Below are 27,774 nucleotides of genomic sequence, written 5' to 3' on the forward strand. Positions count from 1 at the left end.
TTCCTGCTCCTCTGATGCTGCTTGGCCTGCTGTGTTCATCCAGCTCTGCACCTTGTTATCTCTATTATTAAGAAAGTACGTGGTTACTGACTTAAAGGCAACTTTGTTTTAATAACTGAGAAAAGAAAGCATACAATTGTTTCGATTGACAATTGATGACATGCTGAATATTTGAGTGCATGAAGGCACAATCTGTTACCTTGGAGTTTAAGTCCCTGTGATAAATATTCTTCGAGTGTAGGTACGCCATTCCTCGAGTAATGTCGGCTGCGAGATCCACTTTTTCCTTCCAAGTCAGGTTAACCTCTTTATTGGCCAGTAATTCTTCTAGGCATCCACCATTAATATACTGTGAAGCAATGCACATGCGAACATTTGTGAATACAGCTGCAACAATTCATTTATCTTACAATTACATTTATATTCGTGAAGTAAAATATTGTTTATTTAGAATGGTATTTACCTCAAGCATAGGATACAGTTTATCTTCTTTAACGCACACACCAAGGTACCTAAAAAAAAGTCAATATAAAGGGTTTTTGTAAAATGTTCATTAATGTGTGTGATGCAACAAATTCTTCCAATGTTGACTTGGTAGTCGGAGTTGAGATTACAATTTTTGACCTTGAAATGGTGAACAAAAGCTTTGACACACTTAGAAAATAGAAAAACTCTTTCCCTGGGTAAATAATGAAGGTTATGATGGACTAGTGGAATGGAATTTGGGCCAGGAAATTCCTGGAGTTGCCTCCATGCTCCAATAGCATTATTTCACAGAGTATATGAGTAATTGCAGTTATGATGAATTTTAGCAAACTAACCTGAAGTTAGTTGGCATTTATTGCATCAGACATTATGTTTAGTGTCATACTTCATAGATAAGAAAATTTGATTAAAAATCTAGAAAACAAAAGGCGATTGTTGCCTGTTTTACAAGCCGAAAGAACTGTGGATGCTGTAAATCAGGAACAAAAACAGAAGCTGCTGGAAAAGTTCAGCAGGTCTAGCACCATCTGTGATGAACAATCAGAGTTCACATTTCAGGTCTGGTGACCCTTCCTCAGAACTACCTCAGTTCTGATGTAGGGTCACCAGACCCGAAACGTTAACTCTGATTTTTCTTCACAGATGTTGCCAGGCTTGCTGAGCTTTTCCAGCAACTTCTGTTGTTATTGCCTTTTTTAACTTCTTTGTTAATTGGGTCTTTCCCTAAGGACAATTATCATCCTATAAAACATTTGGTCAATCATGAGCCTTTAATTGCCTCAAGGATCGACATTGCACAGGAACTCACTGTCATAGTGTTAAGAGCTTGGATGGGGAGGAATTTGTCTCAAGCATGCATAAGAAAACTTTCTTATTCAATATCTGGATGTCCCTACTAGAGAAGGAGCAATACTTGACCTTCTGTTGGGAAATAAGGCAGGGCAAGTGACTGAGGTATCAATGGGGGAGCACTTTGGGGCAAGTGATCATAATTCTAATAGTTTTAAAATAGTTATGGTAAAGGACAGAACTGATCAAAAAGTTAAAGTTCTAAATTAGTGTAAGGCCAATTTTGATTATATTAGACAGGAACTTTCAGAAGTTGATTGGGAGAGGTTATTTACAGGAAAAGGGATGGTTGGAAAGTGGTAGATCTTTAAAAATGACATATGAGAATTTAGAGAAAGTATGTTCCTCTTATTGTGAAGGGCAAGTCTGATAGGTGTAGGGAATGCTGGATGCCTAGAGAAACTGAGGCTGAGGTCAAGAAAAAGAAGGAGGCATGTATCAGGTAGAGACAGCTGGGATCAAGTGAATCCTTAGAGGAGTATAAGGGCAGTAGGAGGATACCTAAGAGGGAAATCAGGAAGGCAAAAGAGGACATGAGATAGCGCTAGCAAATAGAGTTAAGGAGAATCCAAAGCGATGCTATAATATACAAAAATAATATTACAGTAATATAGTTTGGCTGCTGTACTTCTCACTATCTAGAGCAAGTAATGAGACTCCTCACTATTTCCCTGATGACTGAAAAACATAATAGGTTAAAAACACTTACTGATGACTAGAATTATTTAAGAAAGTTTTTCATTAATATATGTTTTATTCTCGTATTACCGTGTATTTGTTCATTTCCCTGCATCTGTGCACAGATGAATTAATCAATGTCTTCCATTTGCAGCGACATTACTAAAATAGTACAATACCATTTTCCCAATACTTGACTGAGACAAGTTTAGATTAGCAAATTATCATTTGATTAACTTTACTTCTGGGCAATGCCATACAGATTATATTCTATTTATTGGTTGTTCGATATGGTTATGGGGATTATGGTTTTGGAACTGGACACATCCCTTTTGTTCATCTTTTTCTTATTTGCATGTAGGTTTTTTTGTATTCAACTGTTACGTAAAGAACCAAATTGGTGACTCAGTTACTAATTGATCCATTTGAACAAGAAGGAACTGTGTTTAATCAACTGATCTCAAGTAGTCTGTGGTAGGTGCACTTTAATTGGTTTAATGCCCTGGATTATAGAGAAGAAAACTGTACCAAGATCTGGCTCTACTGTGAAGTTTTCCTGTAGTGATTGGAACCAGGCTGGCCTCATTGAGAGCCTTGATCAGGGTTGTTAACCTGGTCCAACCAGGAAAGCCCTGGCTGACTAACACAACCAGGAGATGAGCATCTCCTCAGTAGAGATGACAGGCTCTGAGCTGGCTAGCTACAGCCAGTGTACTGTGCACAAGTAAATAAAGAGTAATCTGGTGAAGGGATACCAGCCTCTGTGCAGTTATTTCACTTCCACAGTTGAGAAGCTTGATATGTGAAAACTCACGCCCAAGGTTGGACCTGCACTTCTGATCAATACCACTCCTCTCCAAGATAGCTGGTTTGAGCGTCAGCCTTAAATAACAACTTTAACAAGTCAAAATAAAGTTAAGAAATGCTATTAGTTTCTGTCACCAGTGCAATAGTCAGAGAATGAAGATCAGCTACATAGGAACCATGTACAAACTATAAAATCAACACTTCAAACTTTCAAATGTCATTTAAGCAACAGGTTTCAAATAAATAAAACGTGGTTCAGTTAGCAATGATATTCTGTATTCGATATTCTTGATAACAGGTCAACTAAACGGCAATGCTGATGGTAGGCTAGCAATCCTCAATGTTTCAATACAGTCAAATCAAATTTTTTTTCACGCTATCCAATCCTCTTGCCCTCCATTCTTTGCTGAAAGAGAAACTGTCTGAATGATATATTCTCAGCTATTGGCATGAAGGAAGGGGTCAATGGTACTTCTGGCCAGGTTTATTGAGCTTTCATAATGCTATGTTATCATTTCCTGCAACAAAGGAATTTCCAAAGATTTTGGAAGCGCAATGATCGCTCATTCATAATTAGCCAGATTTGCTTAGATATATTGATTTTAATAGTCTGACCACTTGTAAGTTAATACCTACTTCTTCTAATTCCAGATTCTAAATGTCTGAAACTAAATCCTTTTGTAAGATTACTTGATTAGTTCATCATTCATGCACTCGCAGCAAGCAGCTACACAATAAGAAATTTAAGGTCAAAGAACTAACATTAAAGTTGAAAGCCCAGTCTCTCTGATTTGCTTTCTCTTTGATTGTCGCTCGCTATTTGAAGTGCGGGTTTGGGTAATTTAACACCATTTCCTTGTTGGAACTCATTTTATTGAAGTAAGAGAATATGCAACTATCAAACTAAGCTGAACTGTTATTATGTAACAGAATAAACTAGACTTTTAATGTGCATGCAGTAATTTGCAGAATAATCACAAGCTTTATCAGCTGTCAACTTTACAATGCATTTTCAACTCGATTGTTTCCTAAGTAAAATGGACATTTTCACTGAGATTGTAGCCTGTCAATGTCAAAATATTATGTTTTTTTTTAAAACCAGCATTCAATGTTTTTACCCATAAGCAGTCTATTAGAATTTCAAACAAAAAGGCACCTTCATTTCATTCGAAATGTAGGCTTTCATTGTCATCAAACTGAGATCTCGTGAAGGTAATTCTGAAGCCTATTTGTATCAGTCGTATTGACTCTACGGCAAGACTTGGGAGTGAAGACGTTCAGAACCAAATGAAGCAGCTTTTCCTTTAGTTGTTCACGGGATATAAGCATTGTTGGCTAGGCCTTATTTGTTAATCATCCCTACTGGCCTCAAGAAGGTGGTGGTTATTCGTCTCTTCAACCACTACAGTTCTCGCATGTAAGGACACCCACAGTATTGCTCGGAAGTGAATTCCAGAATTTTGACCCAGTGACACTGAAGAAATGGCAGTTAGTTCTGAGCCGCATGGTATGTGGGTTGGAGTGTGGAGAACTTGCTATTGATGGGGATCCCATGCATTTGCTGCCCGTGTGCTTCTAGCTGGTAGAGGTTGTGGGTTTGTGAGGTGCTGCTAAAGGAGCCTTGGTGAGTTAATGCAGTGCAGTGTAAACATACTGCTGTCAATGTGACTTGGTGGTAAAAGGATTGCATGTTGAAGGTGGTGGATGGGATGCCAATCAAATTGGATACTTTTTCCTGGATGATGATGAACTTTGTGTAATGCAACTGCACTCATCCAGGCAAACAGACAGCGTTCAATTATACTCCAAACTTGTGCCTTGTAGATACATAGAAACATACATAGGAGATTGGAGCAGGAGGAGGCCACTTGGCCCTTCGACCCTGCTCTGCCATTCATCACGATCATGGCTGATCATCCAACCCAATAGCCTAATCCTGCTTTCTCCCCATAACTTTGATACCGTTCCCCCCAAGTGCTATATCTAGCCACCTCTTGAATACATTCAATGTTTTGGCACCAACCATTTCCTGTGGTAATGAATTCCACAGGCTGGTGGTGGACAGGGACTTGGGGGCACAGGAGGTGAGTTTCTTGCCACAGAATTCCTAGCCTCTGATTGACTCTTCAAGCCACAGTATTTATATTGCTAGCTCAATTCAATTTCTGGTCAATGGTAACCCCCAAAAATTTGACAGTGGTACATTTAATGTTGGTAATGCCAGTGAATGTCAAGGGGTGATGGTCAGATTCTCTCTTGTTGGAGATGGTCATTGCTTTGCACTTGTGCAGTGTGAATGTTACTTGCTCCTTCTCAGCTCAAATCTGGACATTGTCCAGGTTTCGTTGCATTTGGACATGGACTGCTTCAGTATCTGAGGAGTCACAAATGGTGTTAAATGTTGTGCAATCACCAGAAAACACCCCCAGTTCTGACTTTATGATGGAAGAAAGATCATTGATAAAGCAGCTGCACCTGCATAAAAGAACATAGTTGTTGGAGATCAATCAGCTCAGCTCAAGGACTTCTCTGTAATTCCTCAGGGTAATGTTCCAGATCCAACCATCTATTCCTCATTTTTGTCTCTTTCAAAAGTTCCTTACTGGCTAATCTCAAGAGATTTCCAAATTTTCATCAAATCACCAAACTGTTTGCCATGTTTCTTTGACTAGTAAATTCTGAAATTAAATTCAGAACGTTGAGTAATGTATGGACTTAAACCTGACCCCAGATTCTCATTCTGCTTTTGGCCCTAATGTCCTCTTAAGTGATCCATCAAGCTCTTTAAGAAGTAAAAGCTGTGGTCACTAGAAAGAACAATTGTCAATGTCACCCACAATATAAGAAGAAGTAATAACATGCACGATTTTCTGGCTTTTTGCATAACTCATACTATGTCAAATGATGTCATTCAATGTTATAATTGTTATTGTTTAATGCACTTTCAACAAAGAATTTTTTGGAATAATTCACCAAGGATCTCTGACTTTTACCTGACTATATTAGGATGAGAAAGTTTCTGAAGAAGGCTGATCTCCCGTACAATGACATCCTGGTCAACATCCTGCTTGTAGATTTTTACCACCATAACTTTGTGAGTTGTGTTGTGAGTCACCTGTAGAGAGAGAGGGAGACAAAGTATTACGATAGAATCACAAAAAAGAAAATATTAGGGTGGTAATGTTGCATTTTCTCCACAATTTTGCTTGCCCCCACCAAAGGTTAGAATTTCAATGGCCCACATTTTGCTCTCAGTAGCTAACAAATCTTGCCAGCCATTCAGTCCACTTACATTTGCCTATCATTTTCCATGAGCCTTTGTGACGGGACTTGTCATACTTAGAAACTTAAACAGTCCAGCATGTTCTACAGGATACCTGGGCCCCGTGTATTCAGGACAAGTACCTGTATACCTCCATAACAAATCAAATTAAAGAATGACCAGCAAAGTCTACATTGGGATAGTTAGAATATCAAATTCAAAGTCAAATCATGCACCAAAAACAAAATAGAGCATGGAGGGAAAGTAACATGTGATTAGGGTAGACATAAATATGGGGGACGGAATAGAATTTCTACTTTTGCCACAATCAGCAACAACTCACATTGTTAAGCTTAAGAGTAAAAATCCTCTAATCTGCCCAAACAATTTAACATTGTCTTATCCTCAGATGAGTGTCCAAATCAGACACAAGTGGCCACTATCTAGTTTAACAATTCAGTAGTCTCTCTGAAAGACATTGTTAAGTTATGGACAACATTGTGCAATGGGAACAATGTTGATCTTGTCCTTAATAATTTGACTTAAGATCATTAAAGAGAATTCAAAGGAGAATGGTGACTTCAACACAACAATACAAAGTGTATTAGCATGGCTATGAAAAGCAGCACCCTAAATCAGTGCACTTTCAGACTCTTCTGCCCTGCTACAACATCGAGCCTACTTTCAGAAAAACGCTGCTTTTGTTTTATAGCAAGGGGTAACGCCACACACTTATTCACATTGATTTCCATCTGCCACATTTTAGCCCAATCTTTTTCCTTCTCAATTTTTCTATGAAGCTTCCTTTATATTTCTAAAAATAATTAACCATACTTTGTATTCTATCCATGTAATTTGGCACAGTATTCTCCAAGCTCACATCCACTGCTGCGCCACATTTTGAAATCCACTGAAACAATATTTTTTATTAGTGCACAGGATTTGACATCATTAGTGTTGTATGAACAATCATTAACATTTAGCACCATGCTGTAGAAGGCTTCTATACAGTTGCTCACCATGGGGTAGGTTTGTTGTTATCTTCTTTTAGCGTCGAGGTGTATTTAGGTGTATTTGGTTCTAGTGTGGTGGAGGAAAACCACTTGCTCATCTAACAGGAAAAAGCTTAAATGTCTTAAACATGTAATAAACTACATGTCTAAAACAACATGTAGTTTATTAGATAATAGAAACTATGTATAACTTCTGTTGATATAACAGACATTGTTACAGAAACTGTACATTTATTGTCATTTAACGTTCCTTTCCTCTTTGCAAATTATTAAGACTCCTTTTATAATTTTAAAATACCATTGGATTGTACGTTATGCATGTGCAAACAAAACAGTCTGAATAGCAGGATGAAGTAATTCTTCAAAAGAATATTTCAGTCAAATAGTTTGGCTGTTGTACTTCTCATTATCCAGAGCAAGTAATGAAACTCCTCACTATTTCCCTGATGACTATGAGGCAGCTTTTACTCTTTTGATATACCTAAGCTGTTCTCCCTCCTGTGTGAACTCAACACCGTTGAATGTCCTTGAGGCAGTCCTCAGTAACAACCCTTTCAGACCCTTATACAACATGTAAGGCCATCATTTGCTGTCCACCCCTAACTGACTGTGAACCTGAGGCAACAAGGTGCAGAGCTGGATGAACACAGCAGGCCAAGCAGCATCATAGGAGCAGGAAGGCTGACGTTTCAGGCCTAGACCCTTCATGTGAACCTGTTAGGCCAGAGGATAGCTCAGAGTCAGCCACATTGCCGCAGAGTTTCATGTAGGCCAGACCATGTAAGGATGGAAGACATTCTTTCTTAAAGAGCATTAGCAAATCAGACAGACTTTTACAACAATTGGTAATAATTTCATCATTGAGACTGTTTTTTTTTTAATTCCAGATTGATTAACTAAGATTCAATTCCACCAGCTGCCATGGTGGGATTTGAACCCAGCACTCAGAGTATAGCCTGGGCCTCTGTCCTACTAAAGTCCATTATCCAATCATGTGCCCCAATGTGGCAAAACAAACAAAGCTGTTTTTATAAGATCACCATGCTCTTTGGCTCTGTGTAGAATGGCGTATTCTGCACATTCCTCACAGATCTTAAACTGGAAGATGGAATGACTGCTTTGTAGTGTTGCCCTGGTATCAGACAGAAATCCTGAGAACACTGTTCTATGCCCTTTACCGCTTCTCACACATTTTATTCACTGCTGCTCAAACACTGGGTTTCCAAGGCAGCAACTGTCAACATGAGTGTTTCAAAAAATACTGCCAACACCATACCATTAATAATCCACAGTGCCTGTAGGATTTGGCTTATTAGAAAATCTTTTCAAATTCAAACTATAACAGCAATAGCTGAGGTTGTCAAGCAAACCTGTTCAACATGCCTCTTTCACGGGGCCAAGAGTGTTAATCTCAGGATCGTAATATTTAAAAAGGTGGTAAAAGGGACTATCTAAGCATTGGGGTGGCACGGTGTCTCAGTGGTTAGCACTGCTGCCTCACAGCGTCAGGGACCTAGTTTGATTCCACACTTGGGCGACTGTTTGTGTGGAGTTTGTACATCCTCCCTGTGTCTATGTGGGTTTCCTCCAGATTCCTCTCACAGTCCAAAGATGTGCAAGTTAGGTGGATTGGCCATGCTAAATTGCCCCATAGTGTTCAGGGATGTGAAACCTAAGTGAATTAACCATGGGAAAAGCAGTGTTGCAGAGACAGCATGGGCCTGGATGGGATGGTGTTCAGAGGGTCAGTATGGACTTGACAGGCTGAATGACTGTTTCCACACTGTGGGGATTCTATGAAGCATTATCTTATTTGATAGATATATGTGTGAGTCTAGGTGTGATAGCATAGTGTCATGTTACTGGCTGGTAATCCACAAGGTTCAGGATAATGATCAGACTGCCTGAAATCAAATCCCAGCACAGCAATTTTAGAATTTTTAAATTCTGATTAAATAAATGTGGAATAAATGCTGCCTGAGTTGGAGGGTTTGACCCAGGACAAAAAATCTCTTTGGAGCAGCAAAGGTTGGGAGGGTACTTCATAGATGTGTATATAATCATGAGGGCCATAATTGGGGGTGGGGGTTAGTCGAGGAGATGAATAACTGAGGTTCATGGGTTTAAGGTAACATTTGAGAGCTAAGTGGGAAGGTGATGAGAATTTTCTTCACCCAGAGAGTGAGGCGAAAGTCTGTAACTCACTTCCTGAAAGGATAGTTGAGTCAAAAGCTCTTGTAATATTTAAGCAGTACTTCGATATTCATGTGCATTACCGTAGCCACCAGGACTGTGGATCAAACACTGGAAAATGCGATTGGTACAGTCATATCTTTGTTGACTACTGCAGACACAATAGGCTGAATGGCATCTTTCTGCACTGTAAAGTCGATGAGTCTATGATTTTCTAGCCTCGTTTAAAGATCCGCTTTCCTCCAGGCTATTTTTTTCACTCTGAAAGCTTTTTCACAAGATTATCGAAGTATTAATACAAAGGCAGGAACATAACAACAAAAGTCAATAGTTTAACCAAGCTGTCAAGAAAAAGAGCAGTATTTTCCCACTTTTCAACTGACTCCAAAAGTAAGAAAGTCTAGCGGAGGGATATCCAGGGCCGATCTTATTTAGAAAGTCCGTCAGATCAAATGTTAGTCAGTAGCTGACTGGCTGCCTGTAGACTTTGTGTTGAAATTACAAAGCTGGGCCAGACTGTCCTAGCCCCAGGACCCCAGGATGCAGGATCAGAATACAGTAAGTGTTGCATGTTTAGGGGTGGGCTTTCTGGGGTCATAGAATCCCTACATTGTGGAAACAGGCCCTTCGGCCCAACAAGTCCACACTGACACACAGAGCATCCCACCCAGACCCATCCCCCTAATCTATACATCCCTGAACACTATGGGCAATTTAGCATGGCCAATCCACCCAGATTGCGGGAGGAAACCAGAGCACCCGGAGGAAACCCATGCAGACACGGGGAGAATGTGCAAACTCCACACAGACAGTCGCCCGAGGGTGGAATCAAACCTGGGTTCCTGGCGCTGTGAGGCAGCAGTGCTAACCACTGAGCCACAGTGCTGCCCCTATTATTTTAGAAGTGACAATGGGGAAGGGATTCTCACGTTGAGAGACTAGCTCACCCCCAAAGATGGCAGCCTGTCTGCCCTGGTTTATACATCAGGTAATCTGGCTCCCTCTTGTCTCACATGGACCTGAAGGAACTGCAGCTCAGGCAGGACAAGAACGTTGCAGCAGGTCAGGAAAATAAATCCAGAGCCTTCCCACATTGAAATTAATCACTGAAAGTGGATGTGGGCATCTTCCTGGTGCCAGTTTTCTCGATTATCTGCCCTTCCCACTACTTTGCTACAGCCTTCTCGGAAGGAGACATTCTGCCTGTATTACCATTCTTTAAACACAAATCAATTGCCTTTTTTACAATTTATTGATTGCCAGAGGCCTAAAAATTAGTTTCATATATAGTTATGTTATCATCTGACAGAAATAAAATCATAAAATCCCTACAGTGCGGAAAGAGGCCATTTGGCCCATCAATTCTGCACCGACCTTCCACAGAGCACCCCATCCAGACCCACCATTACCCCTTCATCTTCAATGGCTAACCCACCTAATCTGCATATCCCTGGACACAACGGGGCAATTTAGCATGGCCAATCCACTTAACCTGCTGTAGCCAATGAACATGCAAACTGCTATTGTGGAACTTTGTCGGTTCAAGCTTACCACATTTTGGATAAAAACCAAAAGAACTGTGGATGCTGTAAATGAGGAACAAAAACAAAGTTGCTGGAAAAGCTCAGCAGGTCTGGCAGCATCTGTGAAGGAGAAAACAGAGTTAATGTTTCGGATCCAGTGACCCTTCCTCAGAACATTTTGGATGTGTCGTTTTCGTTGAGTTTCAAGAAGTTTCATGTGATCACCCAAAACATACCTCACCAACTATTACATTGCCTCTATGGCACCTTTCTTGCCCATTGGTAGCCTGATTTTCCCACACGTCATGGTCAACTGTCCTTGTCACTGCTGGGACATCGTAGGATATACTGGTGTATCTGGCACTACTTCCATCTTGAAAAGGCCATTGCACACCCAGTCAAGCACTGGCTATCATGCGCTGGCCTGCACGATTGCAAACACTCACCCCAGACAAGGAGAAATCGGTGCTCCGTTTTGAGACAGGGACCTGATGGATGAGTTGGAGTAGAAGATGGATGCCCTATTCCCTCGGGACAGGCAAGACACCAGACCCCATTGGCCTGGTCTAAGGTCTCTAACCAGGTCAGTGTGGGTCTCCACGGTCTGGAGAAAAGACAGCAATGCAAGAAGCTGTGTGATTTTCTTGCAGCTCAACCAGGGTAATTGCCACTATCTTCTCTCTGTGATCTCACATTCAGTCTATCTCTGCTACTGCGGTCACCTCCTAAACAAGGCTCATGCACTACTGCATGTACTATTGCATGTAACATCTTCCCTACCCACCCCAACCCTGCCCACCACCTGCATGCCTTCTGTGTTTCCTACTCACACATGGGACACCTCACCACTTTTCTCCCACCTGTACAGGCACTAGCAGTTGTGCCAGCCACTTTCATCTCACTCTGTCTCTCCCTTTGTCTCATACCAGGTCAGAAGCGTTAGGACAGTTGATGTGGTGGGGGATAATCATCCCTTCACCCTCTAAGAGGGTAGGATCCTCGAGCTTGCAGGAAAAGACTGGGACTTGTCCTGTGGAGATGTGGAAGTCTCCATCACCCACCTATCAAATCAAAGCATTGTACATTGCTGTGGTCCTCTCCCATTACCCCAGCTGTGAATCCATTGTCAACATGCAATAACTTCTAATCCTTGTTCAAGATGCTTTCCTCTCTTTTGACTTCTGCAGGTACATGCAGCATTTTGATGGTGGCTGCAGTCAGGAGGGCTGTCCTGGGAGAGATACCTCTTGCCACCCTGAGAAAGAGTGCATAGATGCCTCAAAGGATACGCCCTGTACCCTCACCAGCTCACACACTGACACCTTGATGGGCATATTAGCTAGATTCTAGTCAGGAGCACCTACTGGTGAGCACTTCACTGTCACGTCTCCACTTCTCGTTGAGGGAGCCACATGGTAAATAGGCGTTGGGTAATTGACAGCTGATTAGTACTTTGGTAGCTATGCTCCATCTTTCCAGGTATTGCACCACAGGCATTTGTTATTTTGCACCTAGTGGTCAGGAGCACTTGGAGCAAGAAACTGATCTGTAGACTTTAAGCTAATGCCTAAGGTTCACAAAGCATGTATGAGTCGCTGGTATGTTTCAGCTTTAGTGTATGGGTGTTGCCTTTGAAGAGACGTACGCCCCTGACTGACTCAGCCAAACAGCCCCCGAATAATGAGGGACCAGACCCTGACTAATGTCTGCCAAGCTCCTCTGTTGACAATCTTCCCACAAGTCCCAGGATGCACTGGACCCCAAGGCAGATGTGGCTAATTCCCCAGACTTCACTGTTACTGACCACTGACCCTGAGACTTGAGGGTACCCGACTTGACTGAGGACTACTCCCTCAAAACTTTGCTTTATGGCCACTGAGTGGATGCACATGCAGCGTATTTGACGAGGCGACAGCTCTTACATGGTGCAGGTGTCATGCTGACATAGGACGATGGCATTCAGTGAAATATCCACCCCCCATGACTCAAAGCTGCTGACAAACCTTGTAGTTTTGCACGTGTACTAAACTGCAAGGCAAGACAGGAGAACTGTGAGCCTTTAAAGTGTGAATGAGGCAAGGGAAGCACTAAAACGCAAAGCAGAGCAAGGTAAAGAAAGACAAGGCAAGGCAGCGATGCTGTCAGCCTCGAGTTAGATGTGACGCAAGGAAGTGCAAAATAGGATGAGCAAGAGGCCGTAAGATACGGCCTGGTCCAGTCTGTGAGCTGGCTGCCTATCCCTGCATACAAAGTGTCCTTCAGGAAGCATTCCAATGAAAGTCCAAGTGCAGCACTGCAGTGTAAGTTGGTCAGACATATACCATGGTGATGGCAAAAGGCTGGTCCATGTTGGATAGCAATATCCACGGATGTGGGTTGCATGCAGCTGCTGCCAATTAAGCCTGCCCTTTGATGTTGGTGCCAGGTGTCCAAGATGGAGGTCTGGAGGAACAGGTGGCAAACTGGAGTCATCAGGTACCCGCTCGGATTTTCAGGTTGAGAACTTTCTATCCAGTGGGAGGAAGAATGAAAACCTGCACATTAATGAGGATATATTCGGTAGTAATGTGGATGATAATGATAGATAATCCACTTTATCACTCCTTACCTCACCCCTTACTGCCAAGAGTTCTGACCCGTCTTCAGGGACTTGGTTGAAAGATACAACTTGTCAATTTCAATGTTGACAGGGGCCTCACTGGACTACTCACCAGATTTTCCCAAAATTTCTTGCCATTACCCACATTGTTTAGGGCCTGGGAACCTTCTCCCCAGTATGTTATCCACACTGCCGCAGGAAGTCCAGTTTTTCAACAAAATGATTTTTGCAATGTGGTTCAGTCCTGGCTTCCACTATGTTCTACAATATTAGTGGTCCCTACAGGGACACCATATGGCTCCCGTTAAGGTAGTAAATTCTCTTTGCTGAGGAAAGGTAAAAAATTGAACTGCCAACAATACAGCAGATTTATGACAAAAGCAATAAACTGTGGAAGCTGGGAACTTGAAAAAAGAATAAAACTTGCTGTAAAAACTCAGCGTCAATGGAAAGAAACAGAGTTAATGTTTCAGGCTGATGACTTTGCAATAAATTTATGCTCCATATTATAAGGGGTGCAGTGCACGGTCCCTTTAGAGAGTTTTTAATGTCATATGAAGTGTCAGCCTTAGGCATTCTTGCCTCTGAGTCCAGAGGCTACAGGTTCAAGTCCCAATTCCAGACCTAAGAGTATAAATCAAGTTAAGACTTGAGTGCAATACTGAGGGAGTTCCACATTGCCTTTTGAATGAGACATGAGGCGCCTTTAACATTCTCAAATGGACGTAAATAATCTCAGGGCAGTAATTTGAAGAAGAATAGGGAAGTTTTCCTATGTACCCTGCCCAGTATTAATTCGCAAATTGACAATTCAAATATAATAGGTAACAATGATGACACTTCAAAAAATATTTAATTCATTGTCAATCATTTTAAGATGTCCAAGGCCTGAGCAAAGTGGTTATATAAAGGCAAATTCTTTTAATGATGATGTAAGGACAGGATATAATTATTTATTTTCCCAGAGGATGGATAAACCATCAAGGATTAGTGCCCTGGAAATTGATTTTCAAGTGCCTGTCTGGTCGGCACCCAAGACAAGCAGGATTTGAAAAGTATGGTCTTGGAGGTCATATCAGAATCCCGATGCATCTGGGACAGATGTAAATTTCAAAGGGCCAGCAATGGGGAGGGCACTCAGAATCTCCTTGCTGCCAATTCCAGGTCATTAGGCTCTTTAAGGAGCTTGTTAAAGGAGACATGAAGTCAGAAATATGACTTTCAACCTTTATTTCAGCAAGCCATAAGACCATGAGGCAATAAGATGTAGGAGCAGAACTCAACCATTTGACCCATTGAGTCATCTCCTCCATTCATTGACATCTGACAACGCTCAACTCAATTTTCCTGCTTTTTTCCCTGTAACCCTTGTTTTCCTTACTCGTCAGAAATTTGTCTATTTCTGACTTGAATACATAATGACCCAGACTCGACAGCCCTGGGCAGCAAGAAATTCTACAGATCCACCAGCCTCATCTCTATTTTAAATGGACAACTCCTTACGGAGACTGTACCCTCTATTCTTTGACTCTCACACAAAGGGAAACAATCTCTCCGTATCTACCCTGTAAAGCCCCCTAGGATTTTTATATGTTGCAATATAGTCTAATCTCATTCTTATAAACTCCAACTAGTACAAGCCCAATCTACACAATCTCTCCCCATGAGAAAATCCGTCCAGACTCATGATCAAACAAATGAACCTCTTCTGGACTGCCTCCAAAAGATATATCTTTCTTTAGGTATGGGGGTCAAAACTGCTTTCAGTTTTCCAGTTGTTGTCTGACTTGTACCTTGTATAAACATAATTTCCCTATTTTTGTACTGCATTCCCTTTGAAATGAAGGACAACAATCCATTTACCTTTCCTGTTGCCAACTGACCTTGGATGCAAGCTCTTTGTGATTCATGCATTACGGCACTGAATCCCTCTGTTCTGCAGCTTTCTGCAGTCTTCCCCTGTTAAATAATATTCAACTCTTCTATTCTTCCTGCCAAAAGACATAACCTCATATTTTCCCAAACTGTACTCCATGTGCCAAAATTTTGCCCACTCACTTAACCTGTGGATATCCCTCCATGGACTCCTTATACCATGCTCACTACATGCCTTCCCACCTAATTTTGTGTCATTGCAAACTTGACGACTATACAAATACCTCTATTATCTAATCATTAATATATGTAAATAATTTTGACCCTGGCACTGATCCCTTTAGCAGTCCACTATTTACAGGCTGCCATCCTGAAAATGCCCCTTAATCCAAACTCTCTGCCTTCTATTATTTAGCCAATCTTCTATATTGGAGCTGAAGCAGTCTGGTGTACATTTGTGCCTAGCTGTCAAGTTCAAGAGGGAATCTGAAATTTTATTTTTGGTATTCGGCACTGAGTTCCAGCACTATACATTTCGTGTCTTTCAATGGCAAATTTCCTCTATTTTTCAGCTCCCAACTTATAAGGAGTGCCTGCTCTAATCGTGAAGAACAAGTGCCCTTCTCTCCATATCTCTGCATGATGAATCACAGCATTCTCTTGCCTACAGCTGTTTTCCATATCCTGGAATCAGGCAGGCGAATCTTGTCTGACAGTCTTCAGTCTTAAATTCTTCGTCTCTCAAAGTCAATCTTGATGGCCACATTAATCACATGGCTTTTGTATCCAGGTAGAAATGCTATCCTTGAACACCCCCAACTCTCTTTTAACTTGGAAGGAAATAAACAGTTTAAAGCAGAACTGTGCACCACTTTTCTGGGATGTTAGGAGACTCCCAGTAAATCCACTGCAAGCAGACTGCTGGTGTAGTCTCCAACTGCAAACACTTAGAAAATTCTCCCCAGGAAAATAACCTGGAAGGCCTTCAATCTGTACCAATCAATCCATCCACCATTTCTGTCAGACAAATTTCAGAACACATCACACGACTCCTTTCATTTTATCGTAAATTAAAGACAAAGTTCTAAAACAAATCAGTGTAATAGTTGTATTTGCCATGTTCTGAGATATGTTGGTATTGCTCCATTTCTTGCACATATGTTCAGTGTCCATTCTGCCTTTAATGAATTTTATTATTGGAATGATCCTGTTTTGTTGGAAAGCCATTGGTCCTAATAAGAGGAAAAAGAAGTGTTGAAGTTCTTGACAGTTTGCTTAAACGTGGTTTTCTGAGGTGAAGAATAGATCCAAGTTTCTACCTGTGTCATCACAGTAAATGTAACCTCTGTAATGAGGGATTAGGGAAAGTGATGGTTGAGCCCAATTGAACTAAATCAACTTTAATGCTTTGCCTTCACGAGAAAGAATGAAACACAAGTTCCATTGTTACTATCAATGAAAGAATACAAACAAGCAAGAAGCAAGAAATGCCATACAGTCCATCAATCCCACTCATGCAGTGAGCTATCTAAACTATTGTGGATTTAACTGAATTCATTGGGTCTCTCTAAATTTTTATCCTGTCTCAAAGGAGAATTGTGCAAACCTCATGGAAACCTGAAACTTAGTCACCAGCATTAAGCATCTCAAGTCAAGTCAGTGTCATTTCAATTGCCAAAAGCAACCCAGGAAGCACTGTCCCTTTTTTTGCAGTAGTAGTAAGGTAAAACTGTCTCTGTTCACTGCTCATTATTATCTAAAACTAACAGCAACTTCCAGAGTCCTCATGTAAGCAATTAAACATGGAAATCCAAAAGCTGCAGTCAGTGATTCTTGCTTCCTCCAGAGTGTGCACTGTTGCGCTCCACCCAGAGTCAATCCCTAAGCATTATGGAGAAATTTGACTTTTCAATAAACATAAAATTTCTCTTTCAGGATGAGTAATGTTGGTAGTAGTAATTATAAAGATGAAATGCCACTAACAATGCAGTCACCTCATTCAAAAAATGAAACTTTTACAAGGGCTTTAAAATACATCTTTCAGAGTTTACTTATGATATTTTAGCTTCTAACTTAATTGTGCTCTCATCATTTGTTTTCCTATCTGTATTGATTATAATGAGGTCAGCCAGCTGGAAATCAAAGAATATGAGTTCCCTGATTGGGGTTGTTAATCAGGTCTAATCAGGGAGCTCTGGCTGACAGATATAAACAGAAGTGTCAGAGATTCTGACACTCTGATCGCTGACTCTGAAGAGGCAGCACTAAAGTCAAGGACAGTTCATGTGCAAATAAAGAGTGACTTGGTAACGGGATACCGGTCTCTGTACAATGTAACATTTCAGATTGAAAGGTTTCAATGCACTTTACTTCCTGGTTTGCAGTTGGTGACAATACTTCTATTTAATCGGCTATTTACCCTGTTCAATGACAAATTCAAAATAATCCTGGGAAAGGGAAAATCCTTGCACTGAGGTCATCAGGTTTGTGGACAGCTTTTTTTAAAAATAGTAAGTGATCTGTGTTACTTCATTGTGGATCACAGAATCCGGTCTACAATTATTAAAATGACAACTATTTGAACAATTTACAAATAATTACATTGTTTCTCAGTCCCTATTCCACAAGAAGACACAAACATGGCTGCAGCCAAAAGACTCAAACCACCATTGGGTTTACACTTCTTAATCCATAGTGTTATAGAGTCATACAGCACAGGACCAGACACTGTGGTCCAACCAATCCATGCTGACCATAATCCCAGACTAAACTAGTCCCACCTGCCTGCTCTTGGCCCATTTCCTCCAAACATTTTTTATTTATGTGCTTGTCTAAATGTCTTTTAAATATGCATCTTCCTCTGGAAGTACATTCCATACACAAACCACTCTCTGAGTAAGAAAGTTGCCCCTCATATCTTTTTTAAATCTTTCTCCTCTCACGTTAAAAATATGCCCCCAGTCTTGAAATCTCGCACCCTAGGGGAAAGATACCTGCCATTCACCCAATGCTTATGTTGTAACATAGTGATCAATTCCATTCCACTGCTCACAATAAATCCACTCCATTTTTTAGATAGCAAGGTGACCAACACAGAATTAGACAGGTTTAAAATTCAAGCTAAAGATGATAGTGTAATGAACGGCGTGGTCACCTAGATATATCTAAGCTGTTTTAAACAATCGTACAATTCCAATTTTTTTGGGTCACAATAACAGATTTTTTACTGTTTGGGAAACGAAAATGAAAATGAATCACATTTGAGTATTTATTGCATTCAGTCTCCATTCTTAAGAATGTCAACAATCAAGCGCGTTTCTAACTTGTAAGTCTCATTTCACTGCTAATCTAAATTTATGAATATTTCAGTGCCTCACAAACACTTAACTGCAATTTTTATGACTCCCAGCAATAACGGAATTGTGATACAAGCATAAACAGTCCTCTATTGCATAATATATTTGTGATTTCTCAAAAGTGTGACCAAGCCAAATAAACTCATATATAAACTTAGTATGATTCAATTGCACTTGTTCTCTTCACAATGATTTAACCTTTGATTTTAAGATATCTCTGTCCCAGTATCAAATTAACAGAGAAATGTCAGCACTTCAATAAAATTATCTCTCCACAGATAGCTAGAATGTAAAGAAATATCTTAGATCCCTCCTTTCAGACTATGAAATTCAAAAAGAATCAATGGGTCACATTTATGACACTGCAACTACTAGGCTGATGAAAGATAAAACTAAAGCCTATTCTTTAAATGCTTAAGCTTTTGTTTAGACAGACTGACATTACAAACATGCATCCCCAATCCCAACAAAGACAATTTAAGTCTGCTCCTATATATAGGAGTACATATGAATTGACAGTTAATGCTCGCTCTGATGAAAGCTCATGATTATTATTATTTGGAAACTTGGGTTCTGAAATGGATTGAACCATATTCATCTTTAAGCTTGATTTGTATTTGTTTACTGTGCATGTTACAAAAGTTAACTCTATTGGCTAAATTCTGGTTGACAATAGAGTGAGGCCAACAGTTCAAGGTTCAAATCCTGTACCAGCTAAAGTCTCCATTAAAGTCCCTCCTTCTCAGCTTCACCTGAGGAATAGTGACTCTATATTTTTCTGCTGCTAAGGATAGTTTAGTTTCATTTGAGTTCTGTTAGTTGTGCCAGATTGTCTCAAGTTTATTTGCATTTAGATTAGTTTTTTAGGAAATCTTTGAGGTAAATAGTTCAATGCTGTCAAAAAGAGTAAAAAAAAAGGAAACAAAACCAAAAACGGAAATATCTGGAAAAGCTCAGCAGGGTAACTGAGAAAGGGTCACTTGACCCAAAACGTTAACTCTGATTTCTCTCCACAGATGCTGCCAGGCCTGCTGAGTTTTTCCAGCTATTTCTGTTTTTGTTTCTGATTTACAGCATCAGCAGTTCTTTTGGTTTTTATTAGAGGCCTGTTTCCAATCAACAAGGTGTTCAATGACACAGGGAGACAGATACAGAAAATTTCCCTTCAGACAGAAAATGATCCAGAAGTTCAGTGAGTATGAAGGTCTCCTTCAAGTATGTGCGTGCAGGGTTTTTTTTTCCAGAGTGAAAAAGCCTGTAGCAGCAGCAGTGCAATTTAACAGTTCCCATAATATACAGGGCAGGAGAGGGAAGTCCTGAGAAGTTCTAGAAACAGAACACTGTGGAAGAGGCATTTAAGGAACTTACATTAAGAAATAAGTGAGCTGTTAGCAATTTGGAAGGAGTGCATGGAGAGAAATTTGCTAAAGAAGCTCGCAGGTCTCGACCTGAAACATCAACTTTCCTGCTCCTCTGATGCTGCCTGACCTGCTGTGTTCCTCCAGCTCCACACTGTGTTATCTCTGACTCCAGCATCTGCAGTTCTTAACATCTCTGACTGAGTAAATGCTGATGTTTACTGGAAATAAACCAACTACAGCTGTGACAACCAAACAAGGGGTTCTAAACAGTGTTACCCAACACTGAAGTTTAAGTATCTGTAAGGTCATTGTTGAGGGGTAAATGGTTGAATCTTTATTGATGACATTTGTGCTAAGTCTGCCTTAAATGATACTTATATAGTGTTAAATAATTTGTGTTCCTTTTCCCTTTATGCAGAATAAACTTTGATGTTCTTTTGTTAAAATGAATTGTCAGCATCTTGCGGATATTGTCAGTCACTGAATCCTTCGGTAGTCAAATTGCAAAAATAAACTTATGGTCTATCAAGCCAGATTCCATTCTGGGTTCTGACTTATTCAATATTACCATCACCTGAATATAATTAGACAAAACAATTAAAATATAATTAATATCAATTATTCTTCCAGTCTTTCTGCAGATGCCCAAGATGCAACCCCATATTTCTCTGACCTGCAATAATGTAACCTTCATTGCACATAACAATGTTGTTTAATCTGGGCTAATTCCACGAAGGTTCATTACTTGACCTCCTCACTCTCACTATTCTGAACAATGGAACAACTGTATTTTTTTTGAATTGCCAATATTCTTGTAATTAATAAGTGAAATTGCTCGAAGACAATTTCCAGAAGATATAAATTGTTTTAACACCTACATGACTTTGCCCGTCAGTTGTTCATTTGATCATCAATAAATCACAATTATATGGGGTCTTGAATGTAGTAAATCATCTCTATACGCTTCATGGGAGCGTTGTTGAACAAAATTTCACAGAGTCACTTAAGTAGATATTAGGGTGGATACTTGGTCAATGAGGTAAGTTTCAAGGAACATCAAAGAAAGGAAGAGAGTTGAAGAATTTTAGAGAAGATTTTGGAAGGCATGACTGCCAACAGTAGCAGAAAATGTCAGGATAAGAGGAACAGAGAAGATCCAGAAGATTATAAAGCTGGAGAGGGTTACAGGGGTAGAGAGGAGCAATATCATGGAAAGGTTTGTAAAGCAATGGCAAAAATTTTAAAACTGAGGTGTTGTCAGATGGGGACCATTATAAGTCAGTGAGCAGAGGGGTGATGGAAGAACAGAACTTTTACCAGTTAGAATATGGGCAGCAGAGTTTTGGTTGAGCGTCAAGTTCATATAAGGTAGAGATTGGAAATCTGAATAGGAGAACTTTGGAACAGTCAAGGATTGAGATAAGAAAGACACGGATGGAAATTTCAGCAGAAAATGAGCTCAGACAGGGAAAGAGACAAGAATCTTTATATGGAGTTGTAAAGCTCCCTGGAGAATAAAATTAATTCTAGGAGACTTTATACCAAACTTGGATAGTTGCCAACTTACTTTATAGGGCCAATCAATGTGGAGCTGGAAAAGCACAGCCAGTCAGACAGTCAATGTTGTGGGCTGAAACCCTTCATTAGCCCTGACGAAGAGTTTCAACCCGACATGTTGACTTCCCTGCTCCTCGGATGCTTTCTGACCGGCTGTGATTTTCCAGTTCCACGTTTATTGACTCTAGCTTCCAGGATTTTCAGTCCTTATTTTCTTCAATTTATAGGGCAGCTGATATTGGGGATTCTTCTTTAAGACTCATTCCATTCAAGTGACATTTTATATAGCAGTCATCAACGCTGCAGATCTTGTCATCAATTAATGAATGTGGCTGTTCTAACAGCATTCGCTCAAAAACGCACTGAAAATATACTTAATGAAACCTGATACCTTGTGAATTCACTTCTCTGCTTGATGTATTTCCTTCATCCAGCAACAAACTCAACTTTATTAATATATAATGCTACCCAAATGTATTAAACTGAGGAAGTACTTTCATACATTGACATATCTATCATGTAACCAGCAATATGTTATATCACCTGTAATCCAAAAAGCAATATCTGATTTATGCCACTAATTTTTGTTTTAATTCAGTCACAGATTGAGCCTATCACTGGTTAGGTCAGCATTTATTGCCTAGAGGGCAGTTAAGAGTCAATCACATTGCTGTGCATTTGGAGTCACATGTAGGTCAGATCAGGTAAGGATGGCATTTTCCTTCCTTAAAGGACATTAGTGAACCAGATGGGTTTTTTACTACCAAAAAAATCAAGGTCATCATTAGACTCTTAATTCAAGACTTTAACTGAATTCAAATTCCACCATCTGCCATGGCAGGATTTGAACCCAGGGTCCCAGAACATTACCTGTAGATTAACAGTCCAGCGATAATACCACAAGGCTGACACTTCCCTTAAAATAGAAAGTAAAGTACAGAAAACACATGTAATTACCTTAAAATCAATATTTCTCTCAATTTCCTGATATGAAATATAACAATTTTGACTTGCATAAAGTATTATATATGAACTAGTGAAAGAAATAGTTACAGACCAAGAGGTATTAAATAAAGTAAAATAAGCTAAATAATCTATTGTTCAGAAATGAAGATATTAATGAAAGTTATGCTATCATGCTTAATATTCCTGAATATTATATGAGCTCTGTACAATCATATAAAGTTTACAATTATGTAGCTATCATATCAAGTTGTAACATTTTTTAAAAAGTCAGATTGTTTATACCAAAGCAATGCTTAGAATCCTATCATAAGCCACGGTCACTCAGACTTCAACACTTGCCTAATAGAACTCTGCAACAGAAAATTGTGCACCAGCCTGGCAATGGTTATCACACACAGACATCTTGTTGAAACTGAACTGAATGCAACAATGTGCATCATTACTGGAACCCTGTACTCAACATACCTCTCTGACTTCCTGTCAACAAAAACACCTACTCACCAACTGATTGATGAAAACACATAATGCAACTCACTTACCACACCATGTCGACCTGGTCAACCCACATACTGAACACTTTCCATCACAACACTTCACTTGGTACAACCTCCATAAGCAAGAGATTGATTAGCAGACATTCTTTGGATCAAGGTATGGGAAATACCGCGAGTTATTAACAAATTCCTGCTGACAAACTCCATCTGTTGCAAGGCAGACTTTTAACTACCAAGCAAAGAGTGGTCCTTGATAGGCCCAGACAGGCCAGACCCCTGTGCCAGGAACCTCCATTGTAGGGCCTCAGCATAAAACCCCTTATGCATTTGTAGAGACCCATACACATGTTGCATTTTTACTGGGGATTGCCCTCTCCACAGACTAAGTGATGATTAATCATCTAAAACTGAGGAAAAGATGAGACTATCACCTGCCTTTGGAGTTTTGCATTTGCTAAATTATTAAATAAATTTAATCTGAAGTTTCCTATCAAATATTGACTCCATTTTGCTTGAAAATATTTTGACTGTTCACTTCAATGAAGACAACATTATTGTCCATTATTACATAAATCCATGAAATAATTTCACTATTATAGAGTCATAGAGATGTACAGCATGGAAACGGACTCTTCAGTCCAACTCATCTGTGCCGATCAGATATCCTAAATTAATCTAGTCCCATTTGTTAGCATTTGGCCCATATCACTCCAAACCTTTTATTCAGATACACATCCAGATGCCTTTTAAATGTTGTAACTGTCCCACCCTCCACCACTTCCTCTGGCAGCTCATTCCATACACGCACCACCCTCTGTGTGAAAGAATTGCCGTTTTAAATCTTTCCCCTCTCACATAAACCTATGCCCTCTAGTTTTGGACTCCACCACCCTGGGGAAAAAACCTTGAGTCTTCACCCTATCCATGCCCCTCATGATTTTATAAACCTCTATAAGGTCACCCTTCAGCCTCCAACACCCCAGGGAAAATAGCCCCAGCCTATTCAGCCTCTCCCTATAATTCAAACCCTGCAACCCTGTCAACATCCTTGTAAATCTTTTCTGAACCCTTTCAAATTTAACAAAATGAGCAATGCTTGGTGAATTGTGTCTTCACAATTTAATTTAACAGCGCATCTGTTCAGTACAAACTGCATGATGTTATTAAATAAGGATTTTGATATTTAAAGTTGTGCTTTTGAAATATTATACCAATATTAACATGCTCCTTTTGGTATACCTTCATTAAAAATTGATTTGTTTTGGATATCCATGTTGGGCTGACTGCTATTGTTCAAATTGGTTAATAAACATAAGAAGTTCTGAGAGTAGTTTCCCTGTGTGAACTTTGCAAATACTTGATTATATTTCCTAAACAATTAAACTTCAATTTCTTTTCATCATTATGAAGCCACACATTTTATGCCAATTAGCCCATAAGCTTGGGAGTAAAGTATTCCTTTGAAACACAATTTACTGACCTATGCTTAGGGGATTATAGATGACAGAATGAACTTGAACTTTCAGAAAGCTTTTGAGAATATTACTGATTAACAACCATAGTGAGATGTCCTGGAACAGGAATTGAAGCACTAAGTGCAGACACTATGGACAGTATGAAATTCTAAGGATAATAAGCATTTGATTATGAAGAGAGACTGCTGAGGAACTGAAACTTTTTCACAAGTACAAGAGTTAACAGGAGAACTGACAACATTGCTCTAAATTTGTGAAAACTAAACAAGATAAATACATTATTTAAATCAAGGAAAATTTGGGGAGAATTTTGTAGTTCACATGCCTCATTTTCTACAGCATTCCATTCACGGTTATATTTTACTCCACCGCTTACATGGACACTACATTCTTCTTGTTCAAAGTTATTCTCCACTTCTGATGACTGCTTCCTTTTTCCCTCTCCCAGTGGTCAACCTTTTAGCTCCAAATTGGCTTTCAAAGTTCAGCTATCTTCAAGATTCCTCCCTCTAGTCAAAACTAGGTGACTCTTCATAGAAGAATCTTCTTGGAAGTTTCATGATGAGGATTTTAATTCCAAACAAACTTGGTCTCTTCAGCCTGAGTATGAGCTCTTACTCATCTTCTGTATCTATTTATCTACTCCCTCACTCAGACGTTGCAGAGGAATGTGGGTCTGGGGGATACAGTAAAATCTTAGGAAACCCTGTGAGCTAATTCTATAACAGCCATCTCCATAACAATATGGGCCACAAGGCAGTCAAAGGGTACAGAGGATAGAGAGGAAATTAAAGGTTCCAATTAGGATCAGCCATGTTCTGGTCAAATGATTGTGTAGCATTAAGAGGCTGAATGGCCTACTGATGTTCCTAATTCTTATGCTTTTATGTGAATCACATGGACCTTGTATCCAGGTAATGAATGCTAATTAACTATCATTTAGACACCAACTCCATTCTACATTGGAATTAAATAGACAGCCTAAAGTATAAAGTAAAGCATGACATTCCTAACACACCATGAGAGACTTGGAAATTGACAATTTGCCCTCGGCCAGCAATATTCCTCATATTATCTATACTCCATAAATATCTTGTACCTTCTTCCCATTAAATCAACCTGGGGCCAAACTTTTACCTTTAACAACCAAGCCACTCAAGCTTGTTGCTATGTAGAAGCCACCAGATGTGTCACATGACCCTTTTCATCCCACCACTTTACCTCAAATTAAAGAGACAAAATGTAACAATTTTAGAAACTCATGCCTTTAGAAGTTTAAAACAAAAGCTTCAATTGAAATCTTGCACTCAGTCTATGTAAATACATTTGTTCAATAGCTTTCAAATCTCAAGGGAAGGAAATATGCCACATTCAGTAACGCATATGACTGACATTTCTTTTTTTGTAACCAGGTTGACAATTAGTTAAAGCCAGCAAGCTTGGCCAATGTTTGAGGGTTACATAAATAGGTACAATTGTTTAAATCATTAAGTCAGTTAGGTATACGGATCAGTATTAAAGTATAGTTCTTTTCTTAATCTTTTAATGATCTTGGCTATGCAGAGCACAATTTCAAAGTTGGCAGATGACACACATAACTTGGAAGTTTTGCGAGCTGTAAGAAGTGACATTGGTAAACTCCAAAATGTAATGGGCAGAAACAATGTAATGCACAGAAGTAAGAAATAAAACAGTTTGGTAGGAAGAACAAGGAAGGAAACAACGGGGGAAGCACTGTGGCTCAGTGGTTAACACTACTGCCTCACAGTGCGAGGGACCTGGGTTTGATTTGAGCCTCAGGTGACATCTGTGTGCAGTTTGCACATTCTCCCTGTGTCTGTGTGGCTTTCTGCCGGGTGCTCCGGTTTCCTCACACAGTCCAAAGATGTGCAGGTTAGGTGGATTGGCCATGCTAAATTGCTCACAGTGTTCGGGGATATGTAGGTTAGGTGCATCAGATGGGTCAGTTTTTGTCCAATGTGTGCAGGAGAGTTTCCTGACACAGTATGTAGATAGGCCAACAAGAGGCGAGGCCACATTGGATTTGGTACTGGGTAATGAACCAGGCCAGGTGATAGATATGGAGGTAGGAGAGCACTTTGGTGATAGTGATCACAATTCGGTTACGTTTACTTTAGCGATGGAAAGGGATCGGTATATAAAGCAGGGCAAGAGTTATAGCTGGGGGAAAGGCAACTATGAGGCGATGAGGCAAGATTTAGGATGCATAGGATGGAGAAGGAAACTGCAGGGGCTGGGCACAATTGAAATGTGGAGCTTGTTCAAGGAACAGCTACTGCGTGTCCTTGAGAAGTATGTACCTGTCAGGCAGGGAGGAAGTGGTCGAGCGAGGGAACCGTGGTTTACTAAAGAAGTTGAATTTCTTGCCAAGAGGAAGAAGGAGGCTTATGTAGAGATGAGGCGTGAAGGCTCAGTGACGGCACTTGAGAGTTACAAGTTAGCCAGGAAGGACCTAAAGAGAGAGCTAAGAAGAGCCAGGAGGGGACATGAGAAGTCTTTAGCAGGTAGGATCAAGGAAAACCCTAAAGCTTTCTATAGGTATGTCAGGAATAAAAGAATGACTAGAGTAAGATTGGGGCCGGTCAAGGACAGTAATGGGAAGTTGTGCGTGGAGTCCAAAGAGATAGGAGAGGTGCTAAATGAATATTTTTCGTCAGTATTCACGCAGGAAAAAGACAATGTAGTTGAGGTGAATACTGAGATACAGTCTAGTAGACTAGACGGGATTGAGGTTCATAAGGAGGAGGTGTTAGCAATTCTGGAAGGTGTGAAAATAGATAAGTCCCCTGGGCCGGATGGGATTTATCCTAGGATTCTCTGGGAAGCTAGAGAGGAGATTGCAGAGCCTTTGGCTTTGATCTTTATGTCGTCATTGTCTTCAGGAATAGTGCCAGAAGGCTGGAGACTAGCAAATGTTGTCCCCTTGTTCAAGAAGGGGAGTAGAGACAACCCTGGTAATTATAGACCAGTGAGCCTTACTTCGGTTGTGGGTAAAGTGTTGGAAAGGATTAGAAGAGATAGGATTTATAATCATCTAGAAAGGAATAATTTGATTAGGGATAGTCAACACGGTTTTGTGAAGGGTAGGTCGTGCCTCACAAACCTTATTGAGTTCTTTGAGAAGGTGACCAAACAGGTGGATGAGGGTAAAGCGGTTGATGTGGTGTATTTGGATTTCAGTAAAGCGTTTGATAAGGTTCCCCATGGTAGGCTATTGCAGAAAATACGGAGGCATGGGATTGAGGGTGATTTAGCGGTT

At 40.1% G+C, this 27,774-nt stretch overlaps 1 protein-coding gene across 1 annotated transcript in view; it reads right to left on the reverse strand.

Moving 5' to 3' along the window:
* The window catches only part of LOC109927299 (dual specificity testis-specific protein kinase 1-like), a 105,614-nt gene that overhangs the window by 24,980 nt on the left and 52,860 nt on the right, over window positions 1-27,774 (reverse strand). Inside the window, exons 3-5 of the mRNA XM_048613354.1 lie at window positions 5,814-5,935; window positions 464-512; window positions 200-349 (exon numbers count right to left, since the gene is read on the reverse strand). Of these exons, the coding sequence (XP_048469311.1) occupies window positions 200-349; window positions 464-512; window positions 5,814-5,935 (321 nt within the window). The remainder of the gene's footprint in view (window positions 1-199; window positions 350-463; window positions 513-5,813; window positions 5,936-27,774) is intronic.

Source organism: Rhincodon typus, chromosome 28 (genome assembly GCF_021869965.1).
Source record: "Rhincodon typus isolate 14 chromosome 28, sRhiTyp1.1, whole genome shotgun sequence".
Taxonomy (NCBI): Eukaryota; Metazoa; Chordata; class Chondrichthyes; order Orectolobiformes; family Rhincodontidae; genus Rhincodon; species Rhincodon typus.